General features: G+C 56.4%; 1 protein-coding gene across 1 annotated transcript; it reads right to left on the bottom strand.

Annotated features, from left to right (window-relative positions):
• Nucleotides 1-4,767: 4,767 nt before the first annotated feature.
• Nucleotides 4,768-18,985, bottom strand: MBOAT7 (membrane bound O-acyltransferase domain containing 7). The gene is given in 10 exon segments (XM_061444302.1): nucleotides 4,768-4,782; nucleotides 5,271-5,420; nucleotides 5,423-5,564; nucleotides 8,861-9,034; nucleotides 11,721-12,033; nucleotides 13,882-14,038; nucleotides 15,775-15,831; nucleotides 15,833-15,902; nucleotides 17,047-17,176; nucleotides 18,910-18,985. Coding segments are annotated over 10 exon segments (1,284 nt in total).
• Between the last annotated feature and the right edge of the window lie 341 nt (nucleotides 18,986-19,326).

Here is a 19,326-nt window from a genome sequence, read left to right on the forward strand (position 1 = left end):
AGCCCCACAATTACCCCCCATAATTACCCCTATAATTACCCCCATTACCCCCATAATTACCCCCCATAGCCCCATAACTACCCCCCATTACCCCCATAATTACCCCCCATAGCCCCATAACTACCCCCCATTACCCCCATAATTCCCCCCCATAGCCCCATAACTACCCATTACCCCATAATTACCCCCCATAGCCCCACAATTACCCGCCATAATTACCCCCATAATTACCCCCATAATTACCCCCCTTCACCCCCCATAATTACCCCCCATAGCCCCATAATTACCCCCCATTACCCACCATAATTACCCCCATTACCCCCATAATTACCCCCCATTACCCCCATAATTACCCCCCATAATTACCCCCATAGCCCCCCATAATTACCCCCATAATTACCCCCCCATAGCCCCATAATTACCCCCATTACCCACCATAATTACCCCCTTACCCCCATAATTACCCCCCATTACCCCCATAATTACCCCCATAATTACCCCCCCATAGCCCCATAATTACCCCCCATTACACCCATAATTACCCCCCATAATTACCCCCATAGCCCCACAATTACCCCCATAATTACCCCCCCATATCCCCCCTTTACCCCCCCATAGACCTGCCCCCCCCCCCCCTTCCCTCCGTCACGTGGTCCCCCATGTGGGCGTGTCCTCACCTCTCGCTCCGCCCTCCTCGCTCTCTCCTCCCTCTTCCTCCTCTCCCCTTCGGCCTCCTCCTCGTCCCTCCGCACCCGGGCCAGGTTCTCCTGTTCCGGACGTGCCAGGACTTCTTGGGCAGCAGGTTCATGGCCTCCGCTCCCCCCCGGCTCCACCTCACACCCACCCACACCGGGATCAGCCCCGTACGCGAGCCCCAGGCTTCACCGGGCCGCGCAGGCCGCAAAACCCCGCCCTCCCATTGGGCCCCGCCTCGACGCCGCCGCGCTCTCATTGGACGCGCCGCCCCGCGCGGGGCGTGATGGGAGTCGGAGTCCGCGGCGCGGGGCATTGTGGGAGCGGCGCCATCTTGGGGGGGGCGGTTTGGCAACGACTCGCCTCAGCTTTACCCCGGTTTTGAGTCATTTCCCTCAGATTTGAACGATTTACAGTAAATTCAGCCTAAATTTACATCATTTCTGTCAAATTTGAACGATTTCCAGAAAATTCAGCCTAAATTTACATCATTTCTGTCAAATTTGAACGATTTCCAGCAAATTCAGCCTAAATTTACATCATTTCTGTCAAATTTGAACGATTTCCAGCAAATTCAGCCTAAATTTACATCATTTCTGTCAAATTTGAACGATTTCCAGAAAATTCAGCCTAAATTTACATCATTTCTGTCAAATTTGAACGATTTCCAGCAAAGTTAGCCTAAATTTACATCATTTCTGTCAAATTTGAACGATTTCCAGCAAATTCAGCCTAAATTTACATCATTTCTGTCAAATTTGAACGATTTCCAGCAAAGTTAGCCTAAATTTACATCATTTCTGTCAAATTTGAACGATTTCCAGCAAATTCAGCCTAAATTTACATAATTTCTGTCAAATTTGAACGATTTCCAGCAAATTCAGCCTAAATTTACCTCATTTCCTTCAAATTTTACCGATTTCCCTCACATTTGCCCCAATTTTAGCTCATTTCCATCAAATTTGAACAATTCTCCGCAAATTTAGCCTGAATTTACATCGTTTCCGCCAAATTTTACCAATTTCCCTCAAATTTAGCCCAAATTTCCCTCAAATTTACCCCATTCCTTCAGTTTTATCCCAATTTTGCCCCATTTCTGTCAAATTTGAATAATTTCCATCAAATTTAGCCTGAATTTACCTCATTTCTGTCAAATTTGAACGATTTCCAGCAAATTCAGCCTAAATTTACCTTGTTTCTGTCAAATTTGAACAATTTTAACCAAATTTAGCCTAAATTTACCCGATTTCTATCGAATTTGAACAATTTCCAGCAAATTTAGCCTAAATCTACCTCATTTCTGTCAAATTTGAATGATTTCCCTCAAATTTACCCCAGTTTTGAGGCATTTCCCTCAAATTTGAACGATTTCCAGCAAATTTAGCCTAAATTTACCTCATTTCTGTCAAATTTGAATGATTTCCCTCAAATTTATCCCGGTTTTGAGTCATTTCCCTCAAATTTGAACCATTTCCAGCAAATTTAGCCTAAATTTACATCATTTCTGTAAAATTTGAACGATTTCCCTCAAATTTACCCCGGTTTTGAGTCATTTCTGTCAGATTTGAACAATTTCCAGCAAATTTAGCCTAAATTTACCTCATTTCCGTCAAATTTGAACAATTCCCATCAAATTTAGCCTAGATTTACCTCATTTCTGTCAAATTTGAACGATTTCTATCAAATTCAGCCTAAATTTACCCCATTTCTGTCAAATTTGAACGATTTCCATCACATTTGCCCCAATTTTGCCTCTTTTCCCTCAAACTTAAACAATTCCCCTCTAATTTACCCCAATTTTGCCTCATTTTCCTGAAGTTTGACCGATTTCCCTCAAATTTAGCCTGATTTTGACTCATTTCCCTCAGATTTGGCTGATTTCCCTCAAATTTACCCCAGTTCTTCCTCATTTTCCTCAGAATTAAAAAATTCCCCTCAAATTTACCCAAATTTTGCCTCATTTTCCTCAAATTTGACCAATTTTCCTCAAATTTGGCCCAAATTTCCTCCATTCCTTCAGTTTTTACCCCAAATCTGCCCCATTTCCCTCAAATTTAACCTAGTTTCCTGAGTTTCAATGCAAATTTCCAAATTCACCTCGATTTTACCCCAATTTTGCCTCATTTCCCTCAAATTTGGCCAATTCCCCTCAAATTTACCCCAATTTTGCCTCATTTCCCTGTAATTTGACCAATTTCCCTCAGTTTTACCCCAAATTTACCCCATTTCCCCCCAATTTCCTTCAAATCCAACCCAAATTTACCTCATTTCCCCTAAATTTGCCCAATTTCCTTTAGTTTTCCCCAAATTTGCCCCATTTCCCCCCAATTTCCTTCAAATCCATCCCAAATTTACCTCATTTCCCCTAAATTTGCCCAATTTCCCTCAGTTTTCCCCCAAATTTGCCTTATTTTCCCCCCAATTTCCCTTTCACCCCCAACCCCCCCCTCCCCATCCTCCCCCATTCACCCACACATGGGGGGTGTTCTCCAGCTCTTTATTGGTTCCACTGGGGGGACCCCTCCCACCCCAACCCTGCCCCACACTTGGGGGGCTCTGGGTACGGCCCCCCCCCCCCATTGCCTATTGGGGTTCAAGGGGGTCCCCCCATGCCCCCCCCTCTTCCTCCCCCCCCCATTCCTCCCTTAGCAGCATCCCTGGGGCCCCTCCTCCTCATCCCAATGTCCCCCTCACCCCCATCGCTATGGGTCCCGTTGCTATGGGTCCCATCCCTATGGCTCTTATCGCTATGGGTCCCATCCCTACATCTCCCAGTGCTGTGTCCTCCATCACTGTGTGCCCCATCCCTATGGGTCCTGGTGCTATGGGGCCCATCCCTATGGGTCCCTGTGCTCTGTTCCCCATCGCCATGGGTCCTGCTATGGGTCTCATCACTTTGTCCCTCATCCCTATGGCTCCCATCGCTATGTGTCCCGTTGCTATGGTGACCGTCACTATGGGTACCATCGCTATACGTCCTGGTGCTCTGTGCCCCATCCCTATGGGTCCCGTTGCTATGGTGACCATCACTATGGGTACCAGCCCTATGGCTCCCATTGATACAGTAATCATCGCTATGGGTCCCTTCTCTATGGCTCCCGTTGCTATGGTAATCATCGCTATGGGTCCCATCACTATGGGTACCATCCCCATGGCTCCTGTTGCCATGGCTCCTGTTGCTATGGCTACCACCATCCCTATGGTTCCCATCCCTATGGGTACCACCACTATGAGCCCTGTTGCCATGACTCCCATCCCCATGCCTCCCATCCCCCTGACTCCCGTTGCCATGACTCCTGTTGCCATGGCTCCCATCCCCATGGCTCCCATCCCCATGGCTCTCATCCCTATGGCTCCCATCCCTATGGGTACCACCACTATGAGCCCCGTTGCCATGACTCCCATCCCTATGGGTACCATCATCCCCATGACTCCCATCCCTATGACTCCCATCCCCATGGCTCCCATCCCTATGGGTACCACCATCCCTATGGCTCCCATCCCTATGACTCCCATCCCCATGGCTCCCGTTGCCATGCCTCCTGTCGCCATGGCTCCCATCCCCATGACTCCCATCCCTATGGCTACCACCATCCTCCTGCCTCCCGTTGCCATGACTCCCATCCCCATGGCTCCCATCCCTATGGGTACCACCATCCCCATGACTCCCATCCCTATGGGTACCACCATCCCTATGGCTCCCATCCCCATGCCTCCCATCCCTATGGGGTACCACCATCCCCATGCCTCCCATCCCTATGGGTACCACCATCCCTATGGCTCCCATCCCCATGGCTCCCGTTGCCATGCCTCCTGTCGCCATGGCTCCCATCCCCATGGGTACCACCATCCCCATGACTCCCATCCCTATGGCTACCACCATCCCTATGGCTCCCATCCCCATGCCTCCCATCCCCATGACTCCCATCCCCATGGGTACCACCATCCCCATGGCTCCCATCCCCATGGCTCCCATCCCCATGGCTCCCATCCCCATGGCTCCCATCCCTATGGGTACCACCATCCCCATGACTCCCATCCCTATGGCTACCACCATCCCCATGCCTCCCATCCTCATGGCTCCCATCCCTATGGGTACCACCATCCCCATGCCTCCCATCCTCATGACTCCCATCCCTATGGCTACCACCATCCCTATGGCTCCCGTTGCCATGGCTCCCATCCCCATGGGTACCACCATCCTCATGACTCCCATCCCCATGGGTACCACCATCCCCATGACTCCCATCCCTATGGCTACCACCATCCCCATGCCTCCCGTTGCCATGGCTCCCATTCCCATGGCTCCCATCCCTATGCCTCCCGTTGCCATGACTCCCATCCCTATGGGTACCACCGTTGCCATGACTCCCATCCCTATGGCTACCACCATCCCCATGCCTCCCATCCTCATGACTCCCATCCCTATGGCTACCACCATCCCCATGCCTCCCATCCCCATGGCTACCACCATCCCCATGCCTCCCGTTGCCATGCCTCCCATCCCCATGGCTACCACCATCCCCACGCCCCCCATCCCCACGCCTCCCCCCCGCCGCCCCACACGCTCTCCTCACCCCCTCCCCGGCCATAAACGCGAGGGGCAGGAGATGGAAGCAGAACCCCAACGCCCCCCAGTAACTGAGAGCGTCGCGGCCCCTCCGCAGGACGAAACCCACGCTCAGGTACTCGAAGACGCGCATGGGAGCGCGCGGCCCAACGGGACCCCCAACGCCGGCGGCAGCGCGCCCAACGCCGCCGGCACCGCCGCGCGCTCGGCCGCCAGCCATAGGGGCAACGAGAGCAGGCTCAGGTAGAGCCCCCCATGCAGGCCGTGCCAGTAAGCGGAGGCGAGGAGGGTCACCGAGGCGCTGGGGTGGGGAGAGATGATGGGGGGGTGAAGGGTGATGTAGAGACACATAGAGACACATAGAGACACATAGAGACACATAGGGACACATAGGGACACATAGAGACACATAGGGACCCATAGAGACACATAGAGACACATAGGGACACATAGAGACCCATAGAGACACATAGAGACACATAGAGACACATAGAGACACATAGAGACCCATAGAGAACATAGAGAACACATAGAGACACATAGAGACACATAGAGACACATGGGACACATAGAGACGCATAGAGACACATAGAGACACATAGAGACACATAGAGACCCATAGAGACCCATAGAGAACATAGAGAACACATAGAGACACATAGAGACACATGGGACACATAGAGACGCATAGAGACACATAGAGACACATAGAGACACATAGAGACACATAGGGACACATAGAGACACATAGAGACACATAGAGACACATAGGGACACATAGGGACACATAGAGACACATAGAGACACATAGGGACACATAGAGACACATAGAGACACATAGAGACACATAGAGACACATAGAGACACATAGAGACACATAGGGACACATAGAGACACATAGAGACACATAGAGACACATAGGGACACATAGAGAACACATAGAGACACATAGGGACACATAGGGACACATAGAGACACATAGAGACACATAGAGACACATAGAGACACATAGGGACACATAGGGACACATAGGGACACATAGAGACACATAGGGACACATAGAGACACATAGAGACACATAGGGACACATAGAGACACATAGAGACACATAGAGACACATAGAGACACATAGGGACACATAGGGACACATAGAGACACATAGGGACACATAGAGACACATAGGGACACATAGAGACACATAGAGACACATAGAGACACATAGAGACACATAGAGACACATAGAGACCCATAGAGACACATAGGGACACATAGAGACACATAGAGACACACATAGAGACACATAGGGACACATAGAGACACATAGAGACACATAGAGACACATAGGGACACATAGAGACACATAGAGACCCATAGAGACACATAGGGACACATAGAGACACATAGAGACACACATAGAGACACATAGGGACACATAGAGACACATAGGGACACATAGAGACACATAGGGACACATAGAGACACATAGAGACACATAGAGAACATAGAGACACATAGAGACACATAGAGACACATAGAGACACATAGGGACACATAGAGACACATAGAGACACATAGAGACACATAGAGACACATAGGGACACATAGAGACACATAGAGACACATAGAGACACATAGAGACACATAGGGACACATAGGGACACATAGGGACACATAGAGACACATAGAGACACATAGGGACACATAGAGACACATAGGGACACATAGAGACACATAGGGACACATAGGGACACATAGGGACACATAGAGACACATAGAGACACATAGAGACACATAGAGACACATAGGGACACATAGAGAACACATAGAGACACATAGGGACACATAGGGACACATAGAGACACATAGGGACACATAGGGACACATAGGGACACATAGGGACACATAGGGACACATAGAGACACATAGAGACACATAGGGACACATAGAGACACATAGAGAACATAGAGAGCCCACAGAGATCACAGAGACCCATAGAGACACATAGACCCATAGAGAACCCATAGAAAACATAGAGACACATAGAGAACATAGAGACCCATAGAGACCGTAGACACCCACGGAGAATCAGAGACCCATAGAGACCCATAGAGACCCCATTCGCCCCATTGCCCCCATTCCATCACCCCATCCCCCCATCACCCTCATTCCCATCCCAATTCCCATCCCTCCCATCCCATCTCCCCCATCCCCCATCCCCCCATCCATCTCCCTCATTCCATTCCCCCCATCCCATCACCCCATTACCCCCCATCCCCCCATCACCCCCATCCCCCCCATTCCCCCATCACCCCCATCCCCCGTTACCCCCATTCCCCCCATCACCCCCATTCTATTCCCATCGCCCCCATCCCCCCATTCTCATCACCCCATTACCCCATCACCCCCATTACCCCATCACCCCCATTACCCCCTTTTCCCTATTACCCTCATTACCCCATTCCCCCCATTCCCCCATCCTCCCATCCCCCCATTCCCCCATTTCCCCCATCCCCCCCTTCCCCCCATTCCCATCCCCCCACCACCCCATCACCCCCATTGTCCCCATTACCCCCTTTTCCCCTATTACCCTCATTCCCCCATCCCCCCCACCCCCCCATTCCATTCCCCCATCCCATCCCCCCATTCCCCCATCACCCCCCATCCCCCAATCCCCCCATTCCCCCCATTCCCATTCCCCCATTTCCCCCATCCTCCCCTTCCCCCATTCCCATCACCCCAATTCCCATCCCCCCACCACCCCATCACCCCCATTACCCCCTTTTCCCCTATTACCCTCATTCCCCCATCCCCCCCACCCCCTCATCCCCCCATTCCATCCCCCCATTCCCCCCATCCCCCAATCCCCCCATTCCCCCATCACCCCCATTCCATTCCCCCCATTCCCCCATCCCATCCCCCCATTCCCCCATCACCCCCCATCCCCTCATCCCCCCATCCCTATCACCCCCATTCCATCCCATTCCCCCATCCCATCACCCCAATTCCCATTCCCCCATCCCCCCATTCCCCCATCCCCCCCATTCCCCCATCACCCCCATCTCCCCCTATTCCCTCATCCCCCCCATCCCCCCCATTCCATTCCCCCCATTCCATCCCCCCATTCCATCCCCCCCATTCCCCCATCCCATCACCCCAATTCCCATTCCCCCATCCCCCCCATCCCCCCCATTCCCCCATCCCCCCCATCACCCCCCATCCCCCCCATTCCCCCATCACCCCCCCACCCCATCCCCCCCATTGTCCCCATCCCCCCCATCACCCCCCATCCCCCCCCCCACCCCATCCCCCCATTGTCCCCATCACCCCCATCCCCCCCATTCCCCCATTGTCCCCATCCCCCCCATTGTCCCCATCCCCCCCATTGTCCCCATCCCCCCCATCCCCCCCATTGTCCCCATCCCCCCCATTGTCCCCATCCCCCCCATTGTCCCCATCCCCCCCATCACCCCCCCATTGTCCCCATCCCCCCCATTGTCCCCATCACCCCCATTGTCCCCATCCCCCCCATTGTCCCCATCACCCCCATTGTCCCCATTGTCCCCATCCCCCCCATTGTCCCCACCCCCCCCCATTTACCGCAGCAGGGGGGGTCCCGGCGTGCGGCGGTGCACGTAGTGCTGCAGCCACCACTGCACGGTCATGTTCCAACGCCGCAGCCCCTCGCGCACCCCCCGGCACCGCTCCGTGCCCCACGGATCCACCGTGCGGATGCACTCGAAATCCCAGTGCTGGGGGGCTGGGGGGCAGCTACTGGGGGGGGGATGGGGGATGGGGGGGGGGATGGGGGGAAATAGGGGGGGGATGGGGGGAAATGGGGGGGATGGGGGAATGGGGGGGATGGAGGGAATGGGGGTGATGGGGTGTGGGGGGAATGGGGGGAATGGGGGGGATGGGGTGTGGGGGGAATGGGGATGGGGGGGATGGGGTGTGGGTGGGATGGGGGAGGGGGGAAACGGGGGGGGATGGGGGGAATGGGGGTGGGATGGGGGGAGGGGGGAAATGGGGGGGATGGGGGAATAGGGGTAATGGGGGTAATGGGATGTGGAGGATGGAGGGGGGATTGGGGGATGGGGGGGAGTGGGGATGGGGGATGGGGGGATGGGGTGGGATGGGGGGGATATGGGGGGATGGGGTTTGGGTGGGATGGGGGGGATGGGGGGATGGGGGGAATGGGGGGAATGGGATGGGGAGGATGGAGGGAGGATGGAGGGGGGATGGAGGGAATGGGGGGATGGGGGGGAGTGGGGATGGGGATGGGGGATGGGGGGGATATGGGGGGATGGGGTTTGGGTGGGATAGGGGGCATGGGGGGAATGGGGGGAGGGGGGAAATGGGGGGGATGGTGGAAGAGGGGTGGGATGGGGGGATGGGGAGGATGGAGGGGGGATGGGGAGGATGGGGGGAGTGGGGATGGGGGGATAGGGTGGGGGTGGGGATGGGGGGGATTGGGGGGATGGGGATGGGGGGATGGGGATGGGGTGGGGAGGATGGGGGGGAGTGGGGATGGGGGAATGGGGGGAATGGGGGGATGGGGGAATGGGGGGGATGGGGGGAATGGGGGGAAATGGTGGGATGGGGGGATGGGGGAATCGGGGGGGATGGGGTGGGATGGGGGGATATGGGGGGGATGGGGGGATATGGGGGGGGATGGGGGGATGGAGGGAGTGGGAATGGGGGGATAGGGTGGGGATGGGGGGGTTGGGTGGGGAGGATGAAGGGGGGATGGGGGGGGAGTGGGGATGGGGGATGGGAGGGGTAGGGGGGGATGGGGGATGGGTGGGGGGGGGATGGAGATGGGGTGGGGATGTGGGGATGGGATGGGGAGGATGAAGGGGGGATGGGGGGATGGGATGGGGTGGGGAGATGGGGTGGGGATGGGAATGAGGGTGGGGATGGGGATTGGGTGGGATGGGGGGATGGGGGAGATGGGGGGGGATAGGAACAGAGCCATCAGTAGAAACCCCCAAGTAACCGCTCTCCATCCCCATCTCCCTCTGCCCCACATCCACCCCCATAGCCCTGGCCCCTTCCCCCCCCCCCATGTCCATGCCCCCTAGGTCCCCCCAGGTCCGCATTATTCCCCATTGCCCCCCACATCCCCTCAGCCCCACAACTCCCCACAGCCCCCATTGGCCCCAATGTCCCTCCCAGCAGCACATCTCCCCCCTGTCCCCATTGCCCCCCATTGATCCCCAATGACTCCCATTGACCCCCATTGACACCACAGCCCCCCCACTGACCTCCATTGACCCCCATTGATCTCCATGGATCCCATTGACGCCCATTAACCCCCATTGAGACCACAGATCCCCTCATTGACCTCCATTGAGCCCCATTGATGCCCATTGACACCATAGGCCCCCCATTGACCTCCATTGATCCCCACTGACCTCCATGGAGCCCCATTGACCTCCATTGATCCCCATTGACCTCCATTGACACCCATTGAGCCCCATTGACCTCCACTGAGCCCCATTGACCTCCATTGACCTCCCTTGATCCCCATTGATCTCTATTGACCCCATTAGTCTCATTGACCCCCATTGACCTCCATTGATCCCCATTGACCCCCATTGACACCACAACCCCCCATTGACCTCCACTGACCCCCATTGACCCCCATTGACCTCCATTGAGCTCCACTGACCTCCCTTGAACCCCATTGACCTCCATTGACCCTCAATTGACCTCCATTGAGCCCCATTGACCTCCATTGACCTCCCTTGATCCCCATTGATCTCCATTGACCCCATTAGTCTCATTGACCCCCATTGACCTCCATTGATCCCCATTGACCTCCATTGAGCCCCATTGACCCCCATTGACACCACAACCCCCATTGACCTCCACTGACCCCCATTGACCCCCATTGACCTCCATTGAGCCCCATTGACCTCCCTTGATCCCCATTGATCTCCATTGACCCCATTAGTCTCATTGACCCCACTGACCTCCATTGAGCCCCACTGACCTCCCTTGATCCCCATTGATCTCCATTGACCCCATTAGTCTCATTGACCCCCATTGACCTCCATTGAGACCCATTGACCTCCATTGAGCCCCATTGACACCACAGACCCCCCATTGACCTCCATTGACCCCCATTAACCTCCATTGAGCCCCATTGACCTCCATTGAGCACCATTGACCTCCATTGATCCCCACTGACCTCCATTGACCCCATTGGTCTCATTGATCCCCACTGACCTCCATTGACCCCCATTGACCTCCATTGACCCCCATTGACCTCCATTGATCCCCATTGACCTCCATTGAGCCCCATTGACCCCCATTGACCTCCATTGATCCCCATTGACCCCCATTGACCTCCATTGACCTCCATTAACCCCCATTGACACCACAGACCCCCCCCCCCCTCTTCCAACTCACCTCTCCCCCCCTTTTCTCCCCCTTCCTCGTGGGTCCGCAGCCCGGCCGGGCACCCCTCTCCTTCGGGTACCCCCCAAAGGCAGCCACCAGGCAGGCGGCCTCGGCGCACAACCACCCCACATAGAAACGCAAGCGGAAGGCCAAGAAGACCGGGGCGCTGGCCAAGAGGCGCCAAGGGAAAGACCAGCCCCATAGCGCCGGCCCTAGCAAGGTCCTGGCAGGGAAGAGGCGACCGCAAGCTTCGGCCACCAAGGCGAAGGCCGGCACCCAACGGAGGCGTTCGAGGATGAGCGAGGGGGAGAAAGGGGGCGAAGGCCCCCGGAGCCAGTCCTGGTAGGTGCGGAGGCGGTAGAAGGGGCCTATGGGGTGGGGAAAGGGGGTGAGGGAGAGCATAGGGAAGGTCAGAGAGACCCATAGAGAGCATAGAGACTCACAGAAAGCATAGAGACCCATAGGGACCCATAGAAATCATAGAGACCCATAGGGACCCATAGAAAGCATAGAGACCCATAGGGACCCATAGAGACCCATACAAAGCATAGAGACCCATAGGGACCCATAGAAAGCATAGAGACCCATAGGGACCATAGAGACCCATAGAAAGCATAGAGACCCATAGGGACCCATAGAGACCCATAGAAAGCATAGAGACCCATAGGGACCCATAGAAGTCATAGAGACCCATAGGGACCCATAGAGACCCATAGAAAGCATAGAGACCCATAGGGACCCATAAAGATCCCCAGAGATCCATAGAGAGCCATAGAGACCACAGGGACCCATAGAGACCCATAAAGACCCATAGAGCGCATGGAGGCCATAGAGACCCATAGAGAGCATAGGAACCCATAGAAACCCATAGGGACCCATAGAGAACATAGAGACCCACAGAGACCAATACAAACCATAGAGACCCATAAAGACCATAAAGACCCCATAGAGACCCATAGAGACCCATAGAGATCATAGAGACCCATAAAAACCCATAGAGAGCACAAAGACATAGAGACCCATAGAAACCCATAAAGACCATAGAGACCCATAGAAAGCATAGAGACCCATAGGAACCCATAGAAAGCATAGAGACCCATAGAGAGCATAGGGACCCATAGAGACCCATAGGAACCCATAGAGACCCACAGAGACCCATAGAGATGAGATCCATAGAACCCATAAAGACCCATAGACAAAGACCCATAGAGCCCCTAGAGACCATAAGGACCCATAGAGACCATAGAGACCACAGAGACCCATAGAAAACATAGAGACAATAGAGCCCCATAGAGCCCTACAGAGCCCCATAGACAACATAGAAACCATAGAGCCCCATAGAGCCCCACAGACCTCATAGAGACCATACAGACCTACAGAGCCTATACACAACATAGAGACCATAGAGCCCCATAGAGCCCCATAGAGCTCATAGAGCATAGAGACTATAGAGATCTACAGAGCCCCATAGACAACATACAGACCACAGAGCCCCATAGAGCCCCATAGAGCCCATAGAGAAAGACCCATAGAGCCCCATAGACAACATAGAGACCACAGAGACCCATAGAGCCCCTAGAAACCCATAGAGAAAGACCCATAGAGCCCCATAGACAACATAGAGCCCCATAGAGCTCATAGAGACTAGAGCCCCATAGACAACATAGAGACCGTAGAGACCCATAGAGCTCATAGAGACCATAGAGACCTATAGAGCCCCATAGACAACATAGAGACCATAGAGACCCATAGAACCCCTAGAGACCCATAGAGAAAGACCCATAGAACCCCATAGACAACATAGAGACCACAGAGACCCACAGAGCCCCATAGAGCCCCTAGAGACCCATAGAGAAAGACCCATAGAGCCCATAGACAACATAGAGACCACAGAGGCCCATAGAGCCCCTAGAGACCCATAGAGAAAGACCCATAGAGCCCCATAGACAACATAGAGCCCCATAGAGCCCCATAGACAACATAGAGACCGTAGAGACCCATAGAGACCCATAGAGCTCATAGAGACCATAGAGACCTATAGAGCCCCATAGACAACATAGAGACCACAGAGACCCATAGAGACCCATAGAGAAAGACCCATAGAACCCCATAGACAACATAGAGACCACACAGACCCATAGAGCCCCATAGAGCAAGGCCCATAGAGCCCCATAGTCCCCCCCACACCCCCCTGCCCCATAGATCCCCCCACGCACCCGTCAGCAGCCCCAGGTAGCAGTAGCTGTAGCACAGGATCTCCACCAATCCCGGGCAGCTCTCGAGCCCGCCAATCACGTCGTCCGCCTCCGCTGACGTCACGCCCTTCAGCCCCGCCTCCCGCAGGTCCTGCACGTCAGTGGCCATGCTCACCATCTAGGGGAGGGAAGGGGGCGGGGCCAAGGGGTGAGGACACGCCCACCGCGGTGACGACCAATCAGAGGCCGCTCCTCCTCCCCAAGGCCACGCCCCCCCCCCTTTAGGGCCCCAACCCCCGGACCCACTTGCTCCCTATAGCCCCTATGGTCCCTCCCTATAGCAACCTATGGTCCCCCTATACCCCCCTATGCCCCCCTATAGCCCCCTATGGCCTCCCTATAGCCCCCTATGTCCCCCTATAGCCTCCCTATAGCCCCCTATGTCCCCTATAGCCCCTATAGCCTCCCTATAGCCCCCTATGTCCCCCTATAGCCCCTATGTCCCCCTATAGCCCCCTATGGGCCTCCCCATAGCCCCCTATGGTCCCCCCATAGCCCCTTATAGCCTCTCCATAGCCCCCCATGACCCTTTCTAATACCCACCTATGGGCTTCCCCTATAGTCCCCCCCATAGCCCCCTCTACCCCCTATAGCCCAGTATACCCCCCTTTATCCCCTATACCCCCCCCATAGCCTCTCCCATAGCCCCCTATACCCCCCCTATACCCCCCATAGCCCCTATAACCCCCCTGTAGCCCTCCCATAGCCCCATATCCCCTATATGCCCCCATATGCCCCTATAGCCCCCCATAGCCCCCTATACCCCCCATAGCCCCAGTATACCCCCCTTTACTCTCTATACCCCCCCCACAGCCCCCCCCCATATCCCCCCTATAGCCCCCCATAGCCCAGTATACCCCCCTTTAGCCCCCTATACCCCCATAGCGGCCCCAGCCCCCTATACCCCCCCATAGCCCCTATGCCCCCCATAGCTCCCTATACCCCCTATAGTCCCCCCCATAGCCTCCCCCATAACCCCTTATACCCCCCCATAGCCCCCTATACCCCCCATAACCCCCCTATAGGCCCCCCATACCACCCCTATACCCACCATAGCTTCCTATAGCCCCCACCATAGCCCCCTATACCCCCCCCTTACCCCCCATAGCCCCCTATACCCCCCCATAGCCCCCTATACCCCCCCTATAGCCCCCCCACACCACCCCTATACCCCACCATAGCTCCCTATAGCCCCCCCCATAGCCCCCTATACCCCCCTATTACCCCCCATAGCCCCCTATACCCCCCATAGCCCCCTATATCCCCCCATAGCCCCTATACCCCCCCATAGCCCCCTATACCCCCCCTATAACCCCCCTATAACCCCCCCATACCACCCCTATACCCACCATAGCTCCCTATAGCCCCCCCATAGCCCCCTATACTCCCCTCTTACCCCCATAGCCCCCTATATCCCCCCATAGCCCCTATACCCCCCCATAGCCCCCTATACCCCCATAGCACTCTATACCCCCCCATAGCCCCCTATACCCCCCATAGCCCACTATACCCCCCCTATAGCCCCCCCATACCACCCCTATACCCCACCGTAGCTCCCTATAGCCCCCCCCATAGCCCCCTATACTCCCCTCTTACCCCCATAGCCCCTATACCCCCCCATAGCCTCCTATATCCCCCCATAGCCCCTATACCCCCCATAGCCCTCTATACCCCCCATAGCCCCCTATACCCCCCCATAGCCCACTATACCCCCCCTATAGCCCCCCCATACCACCCCTATACCCCACCATAGCTCCCTATAGCCCCCCCCATAGCCCCCTATACCCCCCATAGCCCCTATACCCCCCCATAGCCCCCTATACCCCCATAGCCCCCCCCACAGCCCCTATGGACCTTGAGGGTGAGCAGCAGTTGGAGGGCATTGGCATAGGGGGGGGGCTGGGGCAGCCCCCCACAGCTCGGGGGTGCGGAAGAACAGGAGGTACCCGAAGGTCCAGAGCAGGGCGGCCCAACCGCAGCGCCTTGGGGGGGGGGAGATCAACACCCCCCATGGACACCCCCACATCGACCCCATCAATGGAACCCCCCCAACGAACCCCCCCCCCATACATCCTAATGGAACCTCCAATGGACCGTAAGGAACCTCCCCAATGGGACCCCCCCCCCCCATGGACACCCCCCCCCCCATGGACTCCCCCTATGGACCCCCCTCAATGGAACCCCCCCATGGACCCCCCTCAATGGAACCGCCCCATGGACCCCCTCAATGGACCCCCCCCATGGACCCCCCTCAATGGACCCCCCTCCCCCCATGGACCCCCCTCAATGGACCCCCCCCATGGACCCCCCTATGGACCCCCCTCAATGGAACCCCCCCCATGGACCCCCCTCAATGGACCCCCCCCATGGACCCCCCCATGGACTCCCCCTATGGACCCCCCAAATGGAACCCCCCATGGACCCCCCTCAATGGACCCCCCCCCCCATGGACTCCCCTATGGACCCCCCTCAATGGAACCCCCCAATAAACCCCAATGCACCCCAATGGACCCCAATGAACCCCAATGCACCCCAATGCACCCAAATGGAACCCCCCAATAAACCCCAATGCACCCAATGGACCCCAATGCACCCAAATGGAACCCTCCCAATAGACCCCAATGCACCCCCATGCACCCCAATGGACCCCAATGCACCCCCATGCACCCCAATAGACCCTAATGCACCCCAATAGACCCTAATGCACCCCAATGGACCCCCATGCACCCCAATAGACCCCAATGGACCCCAATGGACCCCAATGCACCCCAATAGACCCCAATAGGCCCTAATGCACCCAATAGACCCCAATGCACCCCAATGGACCCCAATAGACCCCAATGCACCCCAATGGACCCCAATGCACCCCCATGCACCCCAATAGACCCCAATGGACCCAATGGACCCCAATGCACCCCAATAGACCCCAATAGGCCCTAATGCACCCCAACAGACCCCAATGCACCCAACAGACCCCAATGGACCCCAATGCACCCCCATGCACCCCAATGCACCCCCATGCACCCCAATGCACCCCAATGGACCCCAATGCACCCCAATGGACCCCAATACCCCCCATGCCCCCCCCCCAAGCCCCGCCCCCTTGCTCCGGTCGGCCCCGCCCACCTGGGCGTGGCTCGCAGCACTACCCACGTGCCGAGGGCGGTGACCAATGAGTGCAGGGCGTGGGGGCCACACGTGACCAGCGTCAGCCCCACCCCCAGGCCTGACCCCACCCACTGCCGGAACCGTGGGCCTGGGGGGGGAGGGGAACAAAGGGGTCAGAGCCATGGAGACCCCCATAGAGACCCATTGAGACCCATTGAGCCCCATAGAGACCATTGAGACCCATAGAGACCATTGAGACCATTGAGCCCCATTGAGACCATTGAGCCCCATAGAGACATTGAGCCCCATAGAGACCCACAGAGACCCATAGAGACCCATTGAGCCCCATTGAGACCCATAGAGACCCATTGAGACCATTGAGCCCCATAGAGACCATTGAGCCCCATAGAGACCCACAGAGACCCATAGAGACCCATTGAGACCATTGAGCCCCATAGAGACCATTGAGCCCCATAGAACCATTGACCATTGAGCCCCATTGACACCATTGAGCCCCATTGACACCATTGAGCCCCATTGAGACCCATAGAGAGCCGTTGAGACCATTGAGACCCATAGAGACCCACTGAGCCCCATTGAGCCCATTGAGCCCATAGAGACCCATTGAGACCCATAGAGACCCATAGAGACCCATTGAGACCACTGTGACCCATAGAGACCCATTGAGAGCCATTGAGACCCATTGAGCCCCATTGAGACCATTGAGCTATTGAGCCCCATAGAGCCCCATTGAGACTACTGAGACCCATAGAGACCCATTGAGCCCCATTGAGACCACTGAAACCCATAGAGACCCATTGAGAGCCATTGAGACTCACTGAGCCCCATTGAGACCATTGAGCCCATTGAGACCCATTGAACCCCACTGAGACCCATTGAGCCCATTGAGCCCCATTGAGCCCCACTGAGCCCCATTAAGACCATTGAGACACATTGAGCCCCATTGAGACCATTGAGCCCCATTGAGCCCCGTTGAGCCGCATTGAGCCCCATTGAGCCCCATTGATCCCCTAGATCCCCACTGCACCCCCCCATTGAATCCCATTCACCCCCCACTGATCCCATTGAACCCCCACTGAGCCCCATTGCCCCCCAGACCCCCACTGCATTCCCCATTGACCCCAATGACCTCCCATTGACCCCCATTGCCCCCCCCAGACCGCCATTCCACCCCCATTGAGCCCCATTGACCCCCATTCCACCCCCCCATTGCCCCCATTCCACCCCCATTGAGCCCCATTGCCCCCCATTCCACCCCCCCATTGCCCCCCCATTCCACCCCCCATTGAGCCCCATTGACCCCATTCCATCCCCCATTCCCCCATTGACCCCATTGCCCCCCATTCCACCCCCATTGAGCCCCATTGACCCCCATTCCACCCCCCATTGAGCCCCATTGCCCCCCATTCCAGCCCCCCATTGACCCCCATTGCAGCCCCCCATTGAGCCCCATTGACCCCCATTCCACCCCCCATTGCCCCCCATTCCACCCCCATTGAGCCACATTTGCCCCCATTCCACCCCCCCACTGACCCCCATTCCACCCCCCCATTGCCCCCATTGCAGCCCCCCATTCCACCCCCCATTGAGCCCCATTGACCCCCATTCCATCCCCCCATTGCCCCCCCCAGACCCCCATTCCACCCCCCCATTGCCCCCAATTCCACCCCCCATTGACCCCATTGCCCCCCATTCCACCCCCATTGAGCCCCATTGACCCCCATTCCACCCCCCATTGAGCCCCATTGCCCCCCATTCCAGCCCCCCATTGACCCCCATTGCAGCCCCCATTGAGCCCCATTGCCCCCCATTCCACCCCCCCATGTCCCCCCCATTGAGCCCCACTGATCCCCCCCTTACCCCTGCCCTTGAAGAGGAGCCCCACGGGGATGGAGAAGAGCAGCACGCTCAGGTACGTGAGCTCCTCGGGCGTCATGGCCGGAAAGAGCCGAGCGCTTCCGGAAACACCCGAACCCCTTCCGGAAACACCCGAACCCCTTCCGGAAGCACCCGAACCCCTTCCGGAAGCACCCGAACCCTTTCCGGAAGCACCCGAAACCTTCCGGGACCCCCTGAACCCCTTCGGGACCCCCTGAGCTCAAGCGGAAACAGCCGAGGGTTACCGGAAACAGCCGAGCACTTCCGGAAACACCCGAACGATTCCGGAAGCACCCGAACCCTTCCGGACCCCCCCGACCCCCTTCGGGATCCACCGAACCCCTTCCGGAAACACCTGAACCCTTCCGGAAATACCCGAACCCCTTCCGGAAACACCCG

Source organism: Pezoporus flaviventris, unplaced genomic scaffold, assembly GCF_033815535.1.
Source record: "Pezoporus flaviventris isolate CSIRO_AGI_PZ_B2104156 unplaced genomic scaffold, CSIRO_AGI_Pfla_v1 ptg000794l, whole genome shotgun sequence".
Lineage (NCBI taxonomy): Eukaryota > Metazoa > Chordata > Aves > Psittaciformes > Psittacidae > Pezoporus > Pezoporus flaviventris.